The sequence below is a fragment of the Globicephala melas genome, chromosome 13 (assembly GCF_963455315.2).
Source record: "Globicephala melas chromosome 13, mGloMel1.2, whole genome shotgun sequence".
NCBI lineage: Eukaryota > Metazoa > Chordata > Mammalia > Artiodactyla > Delphinidae > Globicephala > Globicephala melas.
The window spans coordinates 29,267,319-29,287,865 of NC_083326.1; the positions used below are offsets into that span (position 1 = coordinate 29,267,319).

Genomic DNA, 20,547 nt, shown 5'->3' on the forward strand with positions numbered 1-20,547 from the left:
GGGTGTTGTGTAAAGATGCAGAGTTGACATCTGGGTTAACGCGTGATTTCCCTTTAAACCGCCTGCCGCGCTGTGCACGAGGATCTCTTGCTCGGTGTACGTTTGTCCCAGCTCAAAACGTACTGGAAAGTAATTTCCCTCAATTAACTGGTCCTTTGTACGACGCTCCTGCCACTGTGGGCTTGCGCTGTGGGAATTTCAGCACCGAGTAAATTTGGCGTCAGTCATTCCCTCTGCCCGTCATCCTGCCGTGCAAGTGCGAAGGTGAGCAGAGCAGCTAAAAACAAACATTTTTATGTGTAGGAAACTCACCAGGTCTTACACCTTGAAAATGGAATAGCACATTTTGTTTAGGTTGAAGCAAAGAGAGGTCATTGTTATGACAGGTAATTTTATTTTATTTTATTTTATTTTTGTGTGTGTGTGTGCGTTCAAAATACTGATTTATTTTAGGTGATGGGATGAAGGGTGATTGTTTCTTTTTTGCTTGTCTATCTACTTTTTTTTTTTTTTACATCTTTATTGGAGTATAGTTGCTTTACAATGGTGTGTTAGTTTCTGCTTTATAACAAAGTGAATCAGTTATACATATACATATGTCCCCATATCCCCTCCCTCTTGCGTCTCCCTCCCTCCCACCCTCCCTATCCCACCCCTCCGGGTGGTCACAAAGCACCGAGCTGATCTCCCTGTGCTATGCGGCTGCTTCCCACTAGCTAGCTATTTTACGTTTGGTAGTGTATATATGTCCATGCCACTCTCTCACTTCGTCACAGCTTACCCTTCCCCCTCCCCATAGCCTCTAGTCCGTTCTCTAGTAGGTCTGTGTCTTTATTCCTGTCTTACCCCTAGGTTCTTCATGACTTTTTTTTTTCTTAAATTCCATATATATTTGTTAGCATACGGTATTTGTCTTTCTCTTTCTGACTTACTTCACTCTGTATGACAGACTCTAGGTCTATCCACCTCATTACAAATAGCTCAATTTCGTTTCTTTTTATGGCTGAGTAATATTCCATTGTATATATGTGCCACATCTTCTTTATCCATTCATCCGATGATGGACACTTAGGTTGCTTCCATGTCCAGGCTATCGTAAATAGAGCTGCAATGACTATTGTTGTACATGACTCTTTTTGAATTATGGTTTTCTCAGGGTATATGCCCAGTAGTGGGATTGCTGGGTCATATGGTAGTTCTATTTGTAGTTTTTTAAGGAACCTCCATACTGTTCTCCATAGTGGCTGTACCAATTCACATTCCCACCAGCAGTGCAAGAGTGTTCCCTTTTCTCCACACCCTCTCCAGCATTTATTGTTTCTAGATATTTTGATGATGGCCATTCTGACCGGTGTGAGATGATATCTCATTGTATTTTATTTGCATTTCTCTAATGATTAATGATGTTAAGCATTCTTTCATGTGTTTGTTGGCAGTCTGTATATCTTCTTTGGAGAAAATATGACAGGTAATTTTATAAATATTATTTTGACAGATAGTAGAATGTGCCAGGGGCAGAAAACCCATGCAGTGGAATATGTGAAGTATTTAAATTACTTCTCTTAAAATGAACTTCATGTTTTCAATAATAGACGTTTATCTTCCGGGTTAAACCTTAACTATTCCCATTTTCACTGAAATGGCATGTTTTTAAAAAGGCAAAGTTACTCCCACAGTCCACTGCATCCTATGTGCCGTCAGAGCAGGGCCCCGGTGTGAGTCCTGTGGGATTTGAAATTGTCATTTTCAAATGGTCTGACCCCGGCCAGGCCATGTGCTGGCCTGGGGGCTGGGAGGAATACGCCTTGGCCACACAAGAGACAGTCTTAGCCAAAGACTCATTTACATATTCTTATATTAAATGTCACAAAACGGAATGCTAAGAGGCAAAATCTGTTTCTTCATCAGTCTCTGATTTTATTTTTACATTTCCTGTTTTAAAATGTAGGTCAAGTCCAGCACAGAGTACAGGTTTCTTAGGAGGTTCGTTAAATTGGCAAAAGACCGGACTCCCGCTCCCCAGCAGGGAGAAGTTGGGTGGACCCGGCAAGCTGGTCTTGGTTCCCCCCTAACTGAACTCTGTGTGTAGAGATGCTCCCGTGTCCACACAGGAAAAAAGCTCTTCAGTTCAAACAGGAGAGGCATCTTGTTTCTGCAGAATTAAGCCACGTGAGCAGGACCCACCTTGAAATGAGCGTCAGGCGCTGGGGGGCTCCTGGCAGGTTCTCTGTGTGGCGGCCTTAGGGCGGGAAAGGCTCTGCACTGGCCTCGCGAGGGGCGCAGCAGGCCAGGAGGGCCGCGAGTGGACGCGTGGGTCTCTCAGCAAACGTGACGCTTCCTCTAGCTCTCCGCTCACCACGGCCGCTCGGGTTCAGCCGCAGGCCTGAGACCGACTCCCCTCCTCTGTGCACGCCCGTCAGACACTCATCCGGTCCATGTGGGCCGGACACCTGTGGGTCGGTGTGAAAGCTCGAGTATTTTACTAGGAAGGAACCACTTCGACCACGAGCACATCCACGGGTGCTTGGAAACACGTCACAGACGAAAACGATCAAAATTGGGAGCCTGACGCGTGAAACTCCTGCCGCCGCCAGGAAATGAGATCTTCCCAACCAACTACCGCATTCCAGACCAGTCTGGAGAGCGCGTGCGTGTGTGCGCGTGTCTGAGTGTGAACGTGCGCGTGTGTGCTCCGTGTGCTGCGTGTGCGTCCGTGCACACCTGTCCTACGTGGAGCTCCTGCTTGTCTCCAGAAAATCTCAAGGGTGACGTTCAGAGCCCCCGGGGGCCACTCCACAGCCCGTGACAAACACGGGCTGTTAAATATTAACCGGGTGCTACGGAATGCTCTGGAATGTCCGCAGACACCGGACACCCGTGGTGAGCTCGTGTGGGAGCCTCAGAGCTGCTGGACGTTCACCTGAAGCTGTAAATTCATTCATCGGGGGCTGCGGTCCAGCAGCGGTCAGTCCTGGCTCGTGGCCTGCTGTCTCCTATCCATAGTTGCGACACCATGCAGACCCTGTTGGCCGGAAGACGGGACGGGGGGGAAGGAGCCGCTGACCCTGCGGGGGCCCCGTCCTAATAAGGCGCCACCTGGATCCCTCGTCTGGCCCGGCTGTCAGCCCCACCAGCGGCCTGGCGCCCAGGCACATCCTTCCCGGGGGCCCCAAGCGGGTGGCGCGCGGGCCCTGGCCCTCTGCTTGCTGAGTGCCCGTGAGGCTCCCGTGAACGGCCTGTGTTGTTTGGGACTGTCTCCTGAGCTCTGTGAGGCTCCCGTGAACGGCCTGTCGTTGGGACTGTCTCCTGAGCTCTGAAAATTTGTAAGTGCTTCTTCATCTCGTAATTAAGTGAAGTCAGCACAGTAGCTGGTCTTTGTCAGCGCGGCTTTGATGAACGCTTCACTGCTGATTTGAACCACACTTGAAACAGCAGGCGCTCGCTTCTCTGGGTTGAAGAGACATTTGTTCCCAAACGCAGGGATGGAGGAGAGCTCGGGGAGGCCACAGTGCGGGGGGGGGACAAGGCGGGCGCTGCTAACTGAATGTCGTAGAAAGAAATGGAAAACCAGCCAGGGCAGCATATAGTGAGTTCTCTGCAAGGAAGACAGCGAGCGAGACACCCGGGCAGAGGAAGCGCTCAGCTCCCAGCGCTGGACCTCCCAGCGGATTCCGACTCACCCATCTGGACGGAGCTTCAGCTTCCATTCTAACGTCCCAACTTGGAAAAATGACCCGTAGAGACGGAAGCAGGATCTCGGTCACCGCGGTCAGCTGCAGCTGGACCGGAGGTTTCCCGTTTCTTCGGGTCACTGACACATGCCCCTCTTGTGCTCCCTCGGTCACCTGGCAGCCTGGCCCTTTGCGCTGTGCCCCGGCCCCCTCCGTGTCCTGAGCCAGTGCGGCTTGGAAGGTCTTGGTCATCCAGCCTGAGCTTCTTCCCCGTGGGCTGTGCAGTGACTGTCAGGGCGCCTTCCCACAGGGCAGAGACGGAGCCCGGACGGGGCTCATGGGGTGCGTGGACCCGACCGCAACCCCGCTGCGGGCTGGTTCTTCCGTGGCTTCCACTCGGCCACAGGGCTGGGAGGGGCTCGTGACCCCCTGAGAATCCCGCAGGGGAGCAGGCGGGTCTGGGGCCTGCAGGTGGCCTCATTGGCACTGCCGCACCAGGGTCTCTGCTGCTGTGGAAGCAGTGACAGCGCTCTCGGGGACGGCACTAGTTTGGCCCATCAGACTGTGTTACAGTTGCTACCTGTTGTCAAAGCGGCTAAAATTAGTCCAGGGAGAACGTGACCACAACGCGAGAAGCAGCACAGCTGTGCTGACTGAGCCTGTCTGCTCGTGGGGCTGCCCCTTCCGCGGGGGTCCTGCGTCGGGACCCTTGGGGGCTCTGGCTGGATGCATCGCCTGCCTCTGCAGGAGGAGGGGTGAGCCCCAGGGGTCCTGTGGAATCTGGGCCTGGGCCTCGCCCTGAACTGCCTGCTTTCTTCAGGATTTGCCTCTTGAGTACGGTCAGCTGTGACCTGGACGGAGAAGGCGAGTCAGGTTCAGTTCTGAAAAGGACTCACCCTGAGGGAGGCAGCGGCTGGAGGTGCAGGGGCACGAGGAGGGCTCTGACCTGCGCCCCTGGTGGTCAGCCCGGGGGCGGCCAGTGTAGGTCCTGAAATGCGGGAGCAGCGCTCTCCCATGGGCTCCTGGTGCACGATGGGCTCGTTCCGGTTCTGGGGCCCGAGTCTCACTGGGTTTTGTGCCCACACACGATCTTGTCTTCAAGACCGTGCGCCTAGCCGGCTGGCCCACACGGTTGGAACGGCCACGCGCGGCCGCCCGTGTTGGGTCTGATGCTGGTGGCAGACGGGCCACGACCTGGGGCTGCCCGCAGCCAGTCCAGGGGCGCCTGCAGCGGGCACCAGGGCAGCCCGTAGCCACCACCTGCCGAGCCAGGCCGAAAAGGGCCGATGCTGCTTGTATCTTGTTTGCAAGCATCCTGTTTGCTGGTTCGGACTGGCCTGAGCAGGGGAAAGTGGATGGCGTCCTCTTGGGCAAGTGTCTGAATTCATCAGGGGAGGCTTGTGCGGACGGCTTGGCACTGGCCCAGCTTCGGGTGGGGCCCCACAAGCTGCTGTGTCGCCCGCGTGTGGGCAGAGGGGTGGCCTGAGGAGGAGGCAGTGGCCCGGAGAGACTGGCTCTGCTTCTCATCTGCCTCCCCCTGCGGGTCCCCGTCACGGTCCCGGGCATGGGGCACGTGTGCTCCTGGGATGCAGGTACATGCGTGCAGGTGTGCACTGCATGTCTGTGTGTGTGTGTTCCAGCGTGGGCAGCCAAGTGTTCAGAACCGACTGCGGAGCAGAGGCCCCAGACTTTGGGGCCCGAGGTGCAGGAGGGGCGGGGGGACCAGACCCGGCCTGCGCACGCTCCCCTCTGAACCAGCCTCCACACGGGGAGCACGGAGGGTCCGGGCGTCGGCGCGGCGCTCACAGGCCTGTCCCCCTCTCTCCCCAGCTGCACGGCTACATGGAGAGCGAGCCGCTCACCCTGCAGCTGTTCATCGGGACAGCGGACGACCGGCTGCTGAGGCCCCACGCCTTCTACCAGGTGCACCGGATCACGGGCAAGACCGTCTCCACCACCAGCCACGAGGCCATCCTCTCCAACACCAAGGTCCTGGAAATCCCGCTGCTGCCGGAGAACAACATGCGAGCAATGTAAGCTGCACCTCGGGGGCTCGGTGGGCGGGGGCGGGGGCTCGGTGGGCGCTTGCACGCCTGCATGTCTCCCCGCGTTTCCACAGCTCAGGGGCCTTGGGTGCCCTGGGCTTAACACCTCAGTAAACATTACAAATATTTATGACAATGGATTTGTTTCTTCCTGGGGTTTCAGCCCCTGTGCGTGTTGCCACTTTAAGTATCTCAGTTCACAGCTGTCAGTACTTCCTCCACGTGTGAACGTGTCACCCATTTATTTCTGTGACTGCACTGTGAAAGCTAGAGCAATGGTCAAAAGGCAAACATCGAAACATTAAAGAGATCGGTGTGTCTGGGTCGTATTTTCACTGAGGGTTTCTGCATCTCCGATGTGACCAGCTGGAATGTGCAGGTCAGATCTGACTCAGTAGTTTAGAGGTGAATTGGTTAACGAGCTGCAGGGCAATCTTCTCGTGTCCAAGTAGGGCTTGTGTTCGTGGCTTCCTGAACTGAGTGACTGCTACATGCATTTCACTCCTGAGCTGTGAATGCAGCAGAGAAAGGGGACACGGTTGTCCCATAGGACTTGCCTTCTCCTGGGGGCCTCTGGGGCGGGGGACATAAGGCAGGAACTCATTAGCACGGGGGGCCTGTTGGAGACTTTGGGGGCGAGTGTCTGTGGGGGGGCAGCACAGAAGCCGAGAGCTGACCCTGCAGGACGGCAGCAAGTGCAGAGGCCCCAAGGCAGGAGTGAGTCTGGGGCATCCACGGGGCAGCGAGGAGCTCAGGGCTGTGGCGGGGGAGGGAGCGGGTGTGGAAGCCACATCGCGTAGAGCTTTGCATGGGATTTGGGTAAGTTGTTTGTAACTCATAAACCCTCTAAGTCAAAAGCAAAGGGAGGGGCTTCCCTGGTGGCACAGCGGTTGAGAATCCACCTGCCAATGCAGGGGACACGGGTTCAAGCCCTGGTCCCGGAAGATCCCACATGCCGCGGAGCAACTAAGCCCATGCGCCACCACTACTGAGCCTGTGCTCTAGAGCCCATGAGCCACAACTACTGAGCCTGTGAGCCACAACTGCTGAGCCCACATGCCACAACTACTGAAGCCCACGTGCCTTAGAGCCCGTGCTTGCAACAAAAAAAAAAAAAAGAGAGAAAAAAGGAAAAAGGGAAGGCCTTCTCTCCATGTTGGCTTTTCACGGATTTGGGGGAATTCATTCTAAATCCTTGGGTTTGCTTCAAGAGCTGTTATCACAGTTCCCTCGGACCAGGGCAGATGGTTTGAGAGAACTGCTGGTTCCTTCAGCAGCAGCCGTTCCTTCGGTGGCTGCATTTACCACAATACCATCCAACCCAGAGACGGTGTAGACACCACGGGAGTGGGACTGGCCCCGGGCTCCAGGGCCAGGGCTTCCCTGCTGCTCCGGGCTGGGCTGTGGTCCTGACCCAGAGGCATCACGCGGCCTCGTTTCCTTAGCTTCCGACAGAGGGAAAGGGCTGGTTTCCATCTGATGAATGGCGCCTGGGTGGTGCTGCTGGAGTCTGGTGTTGAATGCAACTGTTAAGTTAAATGAAATTAAGTGAAATCATATGAGGCCCTAGAAAACTCAGGATCCTGGATTAAGGGGGACGCCGCCGGAATCTCAAGTGGAAGGAGGTTTCTGGAGCAGCCGGGGGAGCCTTGCTTTGGACGCCGCGTCCTGCTCCGGGGCGTCCACCGAGCCCAGGGCAGCGGGGCTGGGGCTTCTGGAGCCCTGAGCGTGTGGCAGCTCTGCCTGCCTGGGTTCCGGGCTCCTGAGGCCGGGGCTGGCTCGTCTCCTGCTGCCTCGGCCCCAGCTCAGTTGACGGGTGGATGTCTGGCCACCCCGGCCCCTGGGCAGGGCCACAAAGACCCTTCGGTGAGCGGTCGCCCGGGATGGGGCGGGGGTCCAGGGCTGAGCATAGACCCTTGTTTCCGGCAGCATCGACTGCGCCGGCATCCTGAAGCTCAGGAACTCTGACATCGAGCTCCGCAAGGGGGAGACGGACATCGGGAGGAAGAACACGCGCGTGAGGCTGGTCTTCCGCGTCCACGTCCCGCAGCCCAACGGCCGGACGCTGTCGCTGCAGGTCGCCTCCAACCCCATCGAGTGCTGTGAGTGCTGCCCCCCCCCACCCCCCCACCCCACCCCCGTCTCCAGGCTGAGCGGGGCCAGCCCCTGCCGCAGGTTTCCTTTCCAGTAGCACCTTGGTTCTCGTGCGCAGCCCCTGAGCTGTGCTCGTCCCACCCACAACACCCGCACCTTCCCGTGCAGCCACGGAAACACCTGCACCCTGGCCAGGGCGCCCGCAGCTCCTGTGCGTGCGTGGTGTGAGGGCTGCCACCGACTCCCGGCACCTGCAGGAGGGCGTAAGAGGGAAAGGAGGTTTGTCCCGAAGTACCGAGATGTTTGCCGTGACCGAATTTGACTTAATCCCCTCACGATTCAGGGAACCTAAGAAAGTGGCATTTTGGCCTTGAAATCTGTTGGACTGAAGGGACCTGAATTTGCAAGCCTGCCCGTATGTAACTCGGGCCTCTGTCCCTGGTGGCCCTGGGTTCACGGCCCTCGGTGTGCGTGGACGGGCCCCGGTGCCGAGACGCTTCTGGCTCGGATGCCCGTGACCACGCAGCTCCTCCAGGAGCGGGGACCGCCGCGGCCTGGGGTCAGCTTCCTCTTGCAGTGACGCTGTTCGTTTTTGTTAGCGAGTTGGGTGACCGGTTCAGCTCCTCATGGAAACCCCGCAGTGCCCGCCCCCGACCCGGCACCCGGACCCAGGGGGGGACCAGAGTCTCCACTGGCCACGGCCCCAGCGAGAGCCTTTCCACCCGCCCTCCTCCTTCTCTCATCTCTGAAGCACCGCCCCACCCCTCCGGTGTGGGCTGTGTCAGGACACCCCCGACCTCGCGGCTCAGCCGCCCACCCGTCTCGGCGGGAACGTCCTGGTTCAGTTCCTCAGCCTCTGACCTGAGCGTCGGCCAGACCTCGGCGACGGGGTGTCCTCCCCCGCAGCCCCTTCTCCTTCTCTGCTGTGTGGTCTTCACCTCCCTCCCAGCCCTCCCCCCTGCTGCTGCTGGACCCTCCCGTCCAGTCTCTAGAAGTCCATTTCCAGGCCGTGGGGTCTGCCACGGATGGCTCTGCCCCCCTGCCCCGAGGCCCCCGCCCCGTGAGGTGGAGTGGGACCCTCCCTCTCAGGTCCCCTGGCTGTTGGGTGACTGTGTCAGGACCCCTGGCTTGGCCTCACCACCTCTCCAGCCACACTGGTCCTTTGCCCGTCCCGCCCTCCCTGACAGCCTGAGCTCGGCCGCCTGTGGCCCGCCAGCCCTTAAGCCAGAGCCTGCTTCAGACGGGTCCCCACATCCCACCTCCTAGCTGGGGACGCCTGCTCTCCGGGCCGTGGCCTCCCCATCACCAGCAGGGCTCCCCACGGCTTCCCCGGGCCCTTCCCACTGGCAGTCAGTCACCCTGGCAGAGCGCGCCCACTCACTTACACGCGTGTGCACGCTCATCACTGAGAGGTGAGCTGTCTCCACATGGACAAGTCAGAGGCGTGGCTGCCTTCCCGTGTCACTCTAACCTGGAGTAGACTGTGAAGACACGGACCACGCGTGGTTACTCTTCTGTTCCGTGTACCAGGGACGGGTCGCACTGCTCACCCAGGAACTCTTTGAAAGCAGGGTATAGCGGCCGCCCCTGAGAGGGCCAAGCAGAGGGGCCTGGGCGTCTCACTCCCGTTGCTCTCCTGCCCCACACAGCCCAGCGCTCGGCCCAGGAGCTGCCCCTCGTGGAGAAGCAGAGCGCGGCCAGCGGCCCCGTCCTCGGCGGGAAGAGGATGGTCCTGTCCGGCCACAACTTTCTGCAGGACTCCAAGGTCATTTTCGTGGAGAAAGCGCCAGGTATCTTCTTTAAAAACCGACATCGAGCCCTTGCTGTTTGGGTACCAGCGGAGGTTGGCTGGCAGGAGGTGGGCGCGGGCGGCCACGGGTGCCATGCACAGTCCTGGGCCACTGCACATCGTGCCGGCCGTAGAGGGGCTGCAGGTGCGGGGCCTGCAGGAGGCTGTGCTCTGCTGAGGGGCGGCCCTGCGTCTGCCTGGCTAGCGGGCGCCTCCCTCGTGGGCTCTGACCAGCTCCTGCTGCCGGGCCTGCCCGTGCGGAGGCGTCTTCTCGTTTCTCAGAACCACAGACCGTCCGAGGCAGGCGCCTGGGCATGGAGCGGCCACGGTGGCCGAGCGGAACCCCACTGGGGCCCGGAGACCTTGCTGTACCCCCGGGGCACGCTTCAGGCCCTCGCCCTTGTCAGCACAGAACCCCAAGGTGCACAGGCAGCCGCTGTTCTTTCAGTGACGGCGGCCCCTGGGCCGCTCCGTGCGTGTGTGCACACCTGTGTGGACCTCTGCACGTGTGCTTGGGAAAGGGGGCTGCGGGTTTGAAGGGGAAGGGTCTCCTCCCTCTGGTGTCTGGGGAACCAGGCAATGAGCCTCTCGCTGTGCTGCAGGGGAGACGCAGGGGCGGCACAGCTCCTGCCCCGGGACACCCGGCCCAACCACGTGGCCACGTGGCAATAGGGGAAGCGTGTGGACCTTCTGTGTCTCAAACTCCAGAGTTTGTTTTGGGGGCGGGTCCTTGCAGGGAGCCGGCCCCAGGCTGGGGAGGGGCTCCTGCGGGGTCCGGGCCTGCTGCCTTATCCCTCGCCTTCCCGGTCACGGTCGCCCTCCTGAGCGCCGGGGCAGGGCTCGTGCTGAGTACCGCAAACCGCGGAGGCACTCAGCCTCCGTACTGGGGTTGGTTTTGTACAGTTTGCAGGAAACTTAAGTCCTTCAATCAAAGTGGGCTTAAAAAGTCTCTCACGTTCAACGTGTTCTGCCTGTACGGTCGCGCGTGTGATTGGAAACTGTTTTAGAGGCTGGAGCAAACCCGACCAAGTACAGTGGTGGGGGGGAATCTGTGCTCCCGGAAAGCCCCCCTTTGGACGAGGTGAATTCGGAAATAGTGTGAGCCTTTGTGCTTTAGACGTGTGCACATGCGCAGTGCGTGGGGGGGGCGGGGAGCCCAGGCCCGGTGCTGCGTCCTCGCCTCGTCCTCACCGCGCACAGACGTCTGTGGTGGGAACCAGCCGGCGCCCGTCGCTGTTTCCTCGACCAGTTAGCCCCGACTTTGACCTTGGTGCCAGGATGCGACTGTGAGACGTCTCCTGACCCCCTCGGCTCGTCGTGGGTGCCCGTGGGGCTCCTAGGTTGGCGTGGCTTACCGTGGCCCAGTCACACGGCCTTCACAGCGGCCACCCGCCTGCAGGCGGGAGCCGAGTCCTCGGATGTCTGACCGTCGCCCTCACGTGGCCTCCCGGGCCGCCCCGGCCCCATGCAGGCCGAGCGCCGCTGTCGCTCGCTGTCACGTCGGGGCCCGTCCCCAGCCCGCTCGCTCCTGCGGCAGATCTGCGTCTGGCAGGCGGAAGGCGAGAAACCAGCAAGTGGGTGGAGGCCAGACGTCCCGTGAACACCGTGCGACAAGGGAGACGTAGAGACGTGGCTGTGCGTCCTGTCACGTCGTGCTTGTGTCCCAGCAGGGCTGTTGGCACGTCTGCGCGCGTACTCGGGCCAGTTCTGTGTTTGCAGGAGGGGCAGGTGTCCACACGCTTTCTGCCTCTGCCTTCATTCTCAGCACAGTGCACGCCGACGCTGCCTGGCCGGCCGAACTGTCGCTGGGCTTCTCTTGGTTGATTTGCGGGGGGAGAAACCACTGAAGTCAATTTAGATTCAAAGCCTGATCGTCCTCTAGGCTTGCGAGGAGGCCGCCCGGTCTGCTTGAAAGTTATTTCACCCCCTGCTTGGCCGGCGCACACAGTGAGCCTGGTCTCTGGAGCCGCTGGACGTGGGCAGTGGGCCCCGTGGCAGCCACTGCAGGAGCGTATAGTCCATAGCTGCTGTGAACGCCGCCACGTCAGGCCCGGGGGAGCCGAGCTTCACGTCACCACGTCCCCTCGGCTGCACTGGGCCGCGCTCGGAGCGTCCTCAGTGTTTCAGGGTTCCTCCTGGTTGAGGCCCCGCCGTCACCTGTGTCCTCATCATGGTGACCGAGCAGGGTGCCCGCAGGAGGACGGCCCTCGGGATGTAGGAGCAAAGCCCCGTCTGTGGACGAGGGGCCCGTCGCAAAGCGCCGTGGACCAGCCACGCTCAGCTCTGGCTGCATCAGGTGACAACTTTCCGGAACCGTCCTGTGATTCTTCTGAGGTCTTTGTGTCCAGCAAGAGGCTGCGGGGCCTGGCCTTCACAGTTGACAGCCGCGGCCTCCGCGTCAGATGACATCTCCCACGGTGGCCATGTGTGTGCGTGGACACCGGCACAGGCTCACATAGGGGGCGCGGCAGGTGCGGGACGCCACAGCAGGGCCACCTGTAGGAAGTGAGATGCTGTGCCCCGTCTCCCACTGAAGATCTGGTGGTCTCTCTTCAGACCTGTGCGCGGGGGACATATCTGTGCGCAGGCGTGAGTGTTTGAAACAGCCTGACAAATACATGAGAGCACACAGAGAGCGCCCACGTGGAGGGGAACTGCCGCTTCTGGAGACAGGAGAGAGGGAGGCTTCAGAGGTTCCGTTGCCGTGAATGTTATGTTCTTGACGCCGACGCTGAAAGTCCCCGCTGTGTGCAGCCCCGGCCTGTTCTCTGCAATTCCTGGAAACCGTGTGAAGCCTGTTTGAGCTTCTTCTGCTGCACGACGGACCTCACCAGAACTTGGCGGCTTCAACAGACAACAGTTTGCCGGCCCTCGCGTGTGGCTGGACGCAGCCGTGGCCCCCGGGTCTCCTACACAAGGCGCCGGGCACCCTCCGTGGGCGCCAGGCCTCCTCAAGGCCCAGACTCAGAGGGGCCGCACCACACTGGGGCTCACCAGGTCCCGCCTGCCCAGACTTGGAGGTAGGACGCCCAGGGTGTAGACGTGGAGGGTCACCAGGCACAGCGTGACCGCCTGCCACACGACTGGACCACCTTCTTGTCAGACCTCTTACTAAGGCCCCAGAGCCAACAGAGACAGACCCCAGAAGAAAAGGTTGCGTCCAGGGTCTCCTAAGACCTTAAAGCGGAAGCAGGACTTGCCTCCTGCGGGGAAGCATCTGCAGCCGGAGTCCACACTGAACCAGACGGAGACGTTGCCCGTTTTACGGAAGAGGATCGGAGTCGGGTCGTCATGGGGCCACCCCAGCTGGGTGGTGCCCGGCGGTCCTTTGGCTTTTGGGGTCTGGCCGCTGTGGTCGACCTTTGCCAGGCGGCATCTCGGGTAGGGCCTTGCGGGTCAGGTGTCACTCGCTGGTTGTCCAGCTGGCACTCAGGCTGCAGCCCCGCTGACCCAGGTGTTGGTCCCAGGGGTTCTGGAACTTGCACAGAACGGCCCCCGCTGGCTGGTGCGCCGCTCACACCCAGAAGCCAAGACTTGGTGCGGGGGAGACGCTGCGTTCAGATGCTTCTGGTGCTGACCCAGGAAGGCGGGCGGGGAAGGTGCTGCGCGTCCACGAGGACGGCTGTGGTCGTGGGCGGCTGACCTCTGCGGGTGGGGTCTTAGGGTAGCCCTGGGCCGAGACGCCTCCGGGTGTGGGCTCGTGGGGCGGCAGGAGCGTGGGAGCTGCTGCCCCTGGTAGCCCCAGCCTGCGACCTGCCTGGGCCTGACCGTCCGGGAAACGGCCCTGACCCCAGTCAGCAGACAAGAGCAGCGGCTGGGCCCCTCCTGTCCTCAGAAGGCTCTTTCTCACTTCGTGGCCTCGGAATTCAGTGATCCTCCCACGCTTCTAAACTACGCAACATCTTGAACCGGCTTGGGCAGGATCACGCTACCCCGGCACCCCTCCGCAGAGATGGGCAGACGGGCAGGGCCCTGTCAGGTGTGCAGGCTCTGTTGGCGTCAGGGGCCCGAGGGCCCTTCTCCTCCCGGCTCCGAGCTCTCCCCTTTGTCGGTGTCCCGGGACGCGCCCTCACCCCTGTCCCCGGGGACCTCCCCTCCCTGCAGGGCTCTCCTCGTGGGTGCGCATGCGACAGGCTGGGGAGGGGAGTGGGCTGCAGCTGCTGGACCGGGCGGTGGGCTCAGCGTGACCTCTGCCCTCCCAGGCCTTCACGGCCCAAGCTGCACCTCTCCCTCCAGGGCACGGCCGCCTGCAGTGGAGGGTGCGGGGGTGTGAGGCCGGCTGTGAGCCTTGCGGGGGCTGCAGCAGCCAGAGTGGAGTCCTGTGCACGCGTGGGTGTCACCAGAGAGCCCCTTCAGCTTAGCCAGGCTCGCTCGTCCCTTCCTCCAGCGCCTCCCCAGGAGCGTTCCAGAGAGTGGGCCTGGGTTCCTCCCGGGGAGGGGCAGCGGGGTGGGAGTGGGCACGGCGGGGGGAGCGGCTCCAGGCTCTGGCCTCTTCCGCCTCTTTCAGGACCACGTGTGGCGACGCCACGTGCGGCCGTGTGGGAGGATTCATTTTCCGTGTCAGCCATGTTGAGCTGTAACTCACAGACCGCACAACTCGCCCAGCTAAAGTCCAAGGGCTTGGGTTGGTTCAGAGCCCAGCACATATATCCCAGGACATTCTCCTCACCCCAGAGAAGCTTCACCCGCTAGCCTGGCAGCCGAGGACCGCTTTCTGTCTCCACGGACTTGCCTGCTCAGGGCGTCCTGTGGGCCCAGCTCCTCCACCCAGCGAGGTCCTTGAGGTCCATCCCGCGGGAGCATCAGGACATCACCCTCTGAGGGCCGGAGAGAGAATGTCCTGGTCATCGTTCGCCGTGCACGGCCGTCGGTGTCATGCGTGACGCTGCAGTGACTCTGTGCGCGGGCTCCCGAGAGCACACATGTGTTGCTCCCCTGGGTGCTCCTGGTGGGGGTGTCGGGCCTCAGAGGTGCCGCAGCGGCTGGACCTTCCGTCACTCTGGAGGTACCTCTGCTGGTCCGCGGGGCTCCGACGGCCCGAGTGTGCCACCACGTGTGGGTCAGAAGCAGCACCTCCCCCCCGGCCCTGCGGAGGGCCGGAAACAAGGGAGGCTGCTGGGACCCTCGGGCCTCTGTCGGTGGCCCCCGCTCAGCCCTGTCCCACGGAGGCAGCTCCTCCCGAGGCGGCTGTGGAAGCCTCCTGGCCGTGGGTGGGGTGGGGAAGCCTTTCTGATGACTCACGCCGCAGGGAATTCCCTAATGATTGGGAATATTTTTACTTCTGGGCTTGCGCGCAGTTTCCTACTGAGAAAGCCAGCAAGTTCCTGATAAGGCTGGAACACAAAGGGCCGTTCAGGGCCGATCGCTTCCCTTCCCGGTAGAGGCTGAACTTGCGCAGGACGCCCAGCCGGGCCTGTGCAGAAGAGGCCGCCCAGAGGCTGCATGGCCTCCCACCCGAGGGAGGCCAGGGCAGCTCTGGGGAGTCAGCAGCCAGCGGGGCTCCGGGTGCCGGTGGGGAGGGTCCCCGTGTGACGACAGAGCAGGCAGTCACCAGCCCTGGGCGGCTCCTCCGGTCTTGGCCCTGAGCAGGGCTGCATGTGCACTTCTGACCGAGGAGACCCTGGCCTCCGAGAGCTCACGCTGCGCTTGGGATCCCCGAGGCCGGCCCCTCGGCTGTGACCCAACCACAGAATAGAGACTCGGGGCCAGAGCCCCCCAGGGCCAGGTGGCGGGGACACAGGGAGCCCTGGGCCTGCGAGTCGGGCTTTAGTGGTGTGGTTTGAAGGGTCTGCACTTTCAGAAACCGTGCCGGTGGCCAGGCCCGGCTGGCTCGCAGCCCTGGTGCGCACAGTGGGACCGCCGGCCCCCAGGCGGGCGCTGTGACAAGGACGGTGTCCCAAAGGCCCGGGAGGCCCTGGAGGGAAGAGACCCCTCCCGCCCTGCGTGTCCTGAGCGTGCACACCCCACCGCCCGCTCCACTCCACGCCTGTATTTCCCTTAATTTTTGTTCCACGGGTGAACCTGCAACAGCGTTCCCGGGAGGCTGGTCTGGTCTTGGGCCCCTCCTGGAGGGCGGTGGTGGTAAGGTGGACGCCGGGTAATGCCGGGCGGCCTCAGTCTCCCCTCTCCTGACGGGAGCCTGTCAGCCTCTGTCGACGAAAGACGGAGCGGCTGCCGACAGTTCAGGTTTGAGCGCTTAAAGCTGTTTTGGGGGAAAGGGACGAAGATAGGCTTTGTCGTGAGAAAACTTGTTGATCTTAAAAGGCACCAGGGACACGGGAGCCTTGGTTACAGGAAGAGTAACTTCGATCTCCTCAAACCGGTGGGGGGCCCGACAGCACGTCCGCGTGCGCGGCAGGTCTGGGCCGCGCCACGCAGCAGCCTGCGTCCCGTAGCGCTCTGCACAGGCGCTGGGATCCCCCTCGTTTATCGGCCCGGAGCCAGGGCACCTCGTTCACCGAGTCCTGTGCTCGCAGGACTCTGGAGCGTTCGCTGCTTTGCAGACTCCCGATGCCTTTAGGGCGGTGGGTGTTTTTTCCGTTTCCTGTTATTTTTTCCTCGAGGAGAGCTGGATGCGGTTCCCTCGGGCCCCGGCCCCTGTCTTATCACCGAGTGGGTCCATCTGGTGGCTACTCAGCTTGGGCACCTCCGCGTCCCGAGGGGCTGGTGTGGTCCTGGCACGGCCCAGCCGCTCTGTGAGTCACATTTCCTCTCTGCTCCACCCTCCGCCCCTGCCCGGCCAGCACTGCCAGGGAGAAAAAGGAGATTTTGTCTAATTTATTTATAATTTAGGATTTGGAACACACACACATTTCTTCTTGGAAAACAGAGAATAAGCAACAGCTCAGCCCATCCAGCTGTAATGGTTTGTTTGGGGAGCCGACTTTATACAAGATGCAGAGGAAGGAGGCCCCTGTAGGAGACTGACGTCTATTAATTCAAAGTAGCGGCCAGACGTGGTCCACAAACAGCGTGCCTGCCAGAAGTGCTTCCCAGCTCCCAGAACAGGCTCCGCTCCGTCACCCCGGAGGGCGGGCTTCCAGCCTTCGGCTCCCTCGAGGGCCTGGTCCGGGGACAATAAACCCTTTCTTTCACGGCACTGGAGCCTTTTCAGTTTTTTCAAACATGCAAACGCCACAGGGTGAGGTTAAAAATACCTTGTGTTTTGCATTTCTGTATCCTGATGCGCCAAAGCGCAGTCACAGAGCGGATTTTCTTGTTCACCCGGCGGTTCCCCTGAGCTGGGGCAGGACCGAGGCTCCCGGGCCCCTGCTCGTTAGAATAACCCTGCCCCCGAGACACCGAGGGCTCTGTGGCCCCGGCCGCGAGGCCCCGCAGCCCCCTGTACGCCGCAGGCCAGACTCAAACCGGGTCCGAGTCCCCAGACAGTGCCCTTCCTACCCGGGTCATCCGCGCGCCTCCCGGGCTCGCTCCCCTTGGAGACCCGAGCGTGGACCCCTCCCGGGGCTGGCACGTGGCTCCTTCCTGCAGAGCGGGGGTCTCCAGGCCCCGCCAGGTCCATGCTCTCGGGTTTGGGTTTGAGCTTCTCCCCAGGGCCTCGTGGCCTCTCCCCAGCCGGTCAGTCAGGTGCGGCCTCCCAGTCTCACCAGCTGTGAGTGGGCCGGCCGGGCCAGGGTGGACCCTCTCATCAGAGGGTTCCCGCCCCGAGTCCCGTCTGCCTGCATCCGGGTGTGATTTCGGGGCGGTGCCCGGTCAGGACAGAGTAACGGACTTCTCGCGCCCTTTCTTGCAGACGGCCACCACATCTGGGAGATGGAGGCGAAAATCGACGGAGCGCTGTGCAAGCCGGTGAGTGCGGCGGGCGGCGCTCTCCGGGCGGGGCTTCTTATGGGCGGGGCTTCTTATGGGCGGGGCTCTTGGCGGCGGCGGCTCCTGGCCCGAGGCACATGACTTCTACTTTGTTAAAACGAACCACTGATGAACATAACAGACAGAGCGAGGCTCGGAGATGGTTGGGAGATGCCTCCCGACATAAGCGCTCTCGGGGCTTGCAGCACGGGGACGACTCGGACGTGGGGCCACCAGGGAGGACAGGGCGCCTCGTGTGCTGCAGGCCCCCCACCAGGAAGCCCAGGATGCACTCATACCCCCGGGGCCTGCTGTCCCCGCTGGCTGCCGTTGTCACCAGGGCCCCAGGGGGCCCGCTGCCCCCTCCCCCCGCCGGGAGGACCTGCTGTCCGGAACCTGAGCACACCTTCCCCGCTCCTGGGCAGGTGGGCCTCGGGGTTCCGCCAGCATCCTTGACAGTGACCCCTCACTGCTGTCCTCCCAGGGAAGAGCCAGGACACAGACGCGAGGTCAGACCTTAGTGTGCTCAGCCGGCTTGTCCGTTGGCCGGCAGCCGGGGCCCCTGCGGGGACGGGCGCCCGCCGCACACGCCTGACCTCTGAGGGGTCGCCGCGCTGGCCCAGGGCCTGCCTGAGCCCGTCCTTACGCGCGGCCTCCCGTGGCCCTCGTGGTGTTCACGCACGGAGGGACCTGAGGCAGAATGACTTTCTCGAGTTGTCGACGGAGGATGTTTTCTGTGTGGAGTCGTAGCTGCCGCAGCGTTCTCTGACCCGCCTTTCAGTCTGTGTCCTTGTGTCTTAAGCGGGCCCTTGCAGACAGCAAAGAGCCAGGGTGTTCTTACCTGCCCTCACAGCCTCTGTCTTCTCGTCGGGGTGTTGAGACTGTTGTGTGTGAAGCGATTATTGCCGGGCTTGGGTTAACTGTGCACCACCGAGTGTGTGTGTGTCCTACTTGGTCCCAGAAGAGCAGTAGAAACCTTCAGGTAACATAATGTCCAGGCTAGCAGGTGACTCTCTGGAGACATTCACAGACCTTCCAGGCTCTCTGCCTCGGCCCACCAGCCACTCCTGACGCAGGTGTGTGGATGCAGGGAATGGGGGGGTCACGGTTCAGAATCTCGTCCAGGTCAAGGACTGAATTTTTTCCTCAGGCTCCCCCGTGTGAACAGGGGACCTCGGGCTGTGCGCTTTGCCGAAGGGATCTAGGCGCCCTCTGCACGGTGGCCGGGAGGACACGTGCTGGGAAGGAGGCCTGGGGCCTGCACTTCCTCCACACAGGCACCGACCCATTTACCAGAAGGCTTTTCAAATGGTATCAGAAGGAGATGCTTCCTCCCTGGCCCAGGGGCGACACCTGCGTCCACGACCTCGCTCCCCCCAGGGTGTCCAGGCCTCTAACCTCACACATCCTCTTGGGCTCCTCCTGGCCCCCCCGAGAAAGTGCCCCATCTCGGGCAGCTCCACTTTCTGACGGGGACTCTGGGTCCCGCAGGCCCAGCAGTCGCAGAGCCGGCCCTCAGGTTTGCTGTGACAGACACTGGCCACCAGCCGTCACCCCGAAACGGGGGCCCTCGGCTCCCAGTTCCAGCCCCACCGCAGGCCCGAGTCCTCTGCCCCCAGGCCCCAGTGCCGCCCACCCCTTCTCCCTGGGCAGGAAGGAGAGGCCTGCAGAAGCTATGCATCTGTTGGCATCGAAATAATTCTGCCAAGTTTGCATGTTCAGATTTTCCGTTGTTGAGTTTCCTTTTCCACTGTGAACAGCGCATATATTAAAGAAAGCTTAACGGTTATCAGTCATGTGTTCTAAAAGAAACGTAGGACATGTGAATAATGGTGTGCTTTACGTTCACCATTTCATCTTTCTTATCCCTTAAATGAAGTTTACCTTTATATATTTTTTTCTAATTATAAAAGAGTGTCATATTCACTGTGGAAAATTGGAAGATATAGCAAAGTGTAACCAAAGAAAACGCCTAGTGTAATTTCACCACTTGGATGTAGCCACCATTCACATTTGGGCGTATTTCCTTCCATGCTTTTCCTGTCATGGGTGTGTGTCTGCACGTGCACACACATATATACACGTGCCTTGTGTCGTGTGCATATTTAAAACAGGGTCGGATTGTGCTGTATTTATAGTTTATGTACTGTCGTGAGCAATTTAGACAATGGGTTTTCTTTTTTTAATTAATTTATTTATCTTATTTATTTATCTTTGGCTGCATTGGGTCTTTGTTGCTGCACACGGGCTTTTCTCTAGTTGCGGTGCGCAGGCTTCTTCTTGTTGCGGCGGCTTCTCTTGTTGTGGCTCACGGGCTCTAGGCGCGTGGGCTTCAGTAACTGTGGCTCGCGGGCTTAGTTGCTCCGCGGCCTGTGGGATCCTCCCGGACCAGGGATCGAACCCATGTACCCTGCATTGGCAGGTGGATCCTTAACCACTGCGCCACCAGGGAAGCCCCCAGACAGTGGGTGTTCTTAAAGCAGGTGACATGGATGTACTGAGTGCCGTTGGTAACCCTTACTCTGTTCCTGTCGTGACAGGTTTTCCTGTCACTGCATTTTCTTTCCCACCTCTACCTTACTGTGTATTTACCATTAGTGCTCCCACGAGGACAGAACTTCGTCACAAAATTTCATAGTTTGTCTAGCATAGCAGTCTGTGACCACATCAAAACACAGCCCTCCAGCCTCTTAGAACCCACAGAAGCCGACCGCGCGACGTGGAACCGTCGAGGCTCCTTGCCCTGCCGGACGCATCCCGGTGCTTCCTGCAGCCGCTCCTGTTGACGCCTCCCCGCTTTGCTTCTGGCCTCAGCTCAGGCAAACCCTCTTCCTTTCTGTCTCTTGTCCTGGTTCCTCCTGTAGAGATCAGGCTCTGGTCACCGTGGGCCGCCGTGTCTGCCATCATGGCGCACCCGCTGTGTGCCGGGGGCCAGCATCACCTGCAGGGTCGCCTCATATCATTGAATTCTCAGAAAACAGCCCCCAAGGAGTGTCTTTCTCTTCCAGTTCCCTGCGCAGGTGGTGGAGCTAAGACTCAGAGATGGCAGAGCCAGGGCAGAAACCCAGACCCGTCGGGCCCCAGCCAGGCTCCCGAACACGGGCCGCGTAGCTGGGGTGCAGACTTTCTGCAGGGGTCT

The 20,547-nt window shown here is 60.5% G+C and overlaps 1 protein-coding gene across 1 annotated transcript in view; it reads left to right on the forward strand.

Annotated features, from left to right (window-relative positions):
• Nucleotides 1-20,547, forward strand: part of NFATC1 (nuclear factor of activated T cells 1) — a 98,528-nt gene that overhangs the window by 34,461 nt on the left and 43,520 nt on the right. The window contains exons 4-7 of the mRNA XM_070046953.1: nucleotides 5,502-5,704; nucleotides 7,646-7,818; nucleotides 9,460-9,600; nucleotides 17,353-17,408. Of these exons, the coding sequence (XP_069903054.1) occupies nucleotides 5,502-5,704; nucleotides 7,646-7,818; nucleotides 9,460-9,600; nucleotides 17,353-17,408 (573 nt within the window). The remainder of the gene's footprint in view (nucleotides 1-5,501; nucleotides 5,705-7,645; nucleotides 7,819-9,459; nucleotides 9,601-17,352; nucleotides 17,409-20,547) is intronic.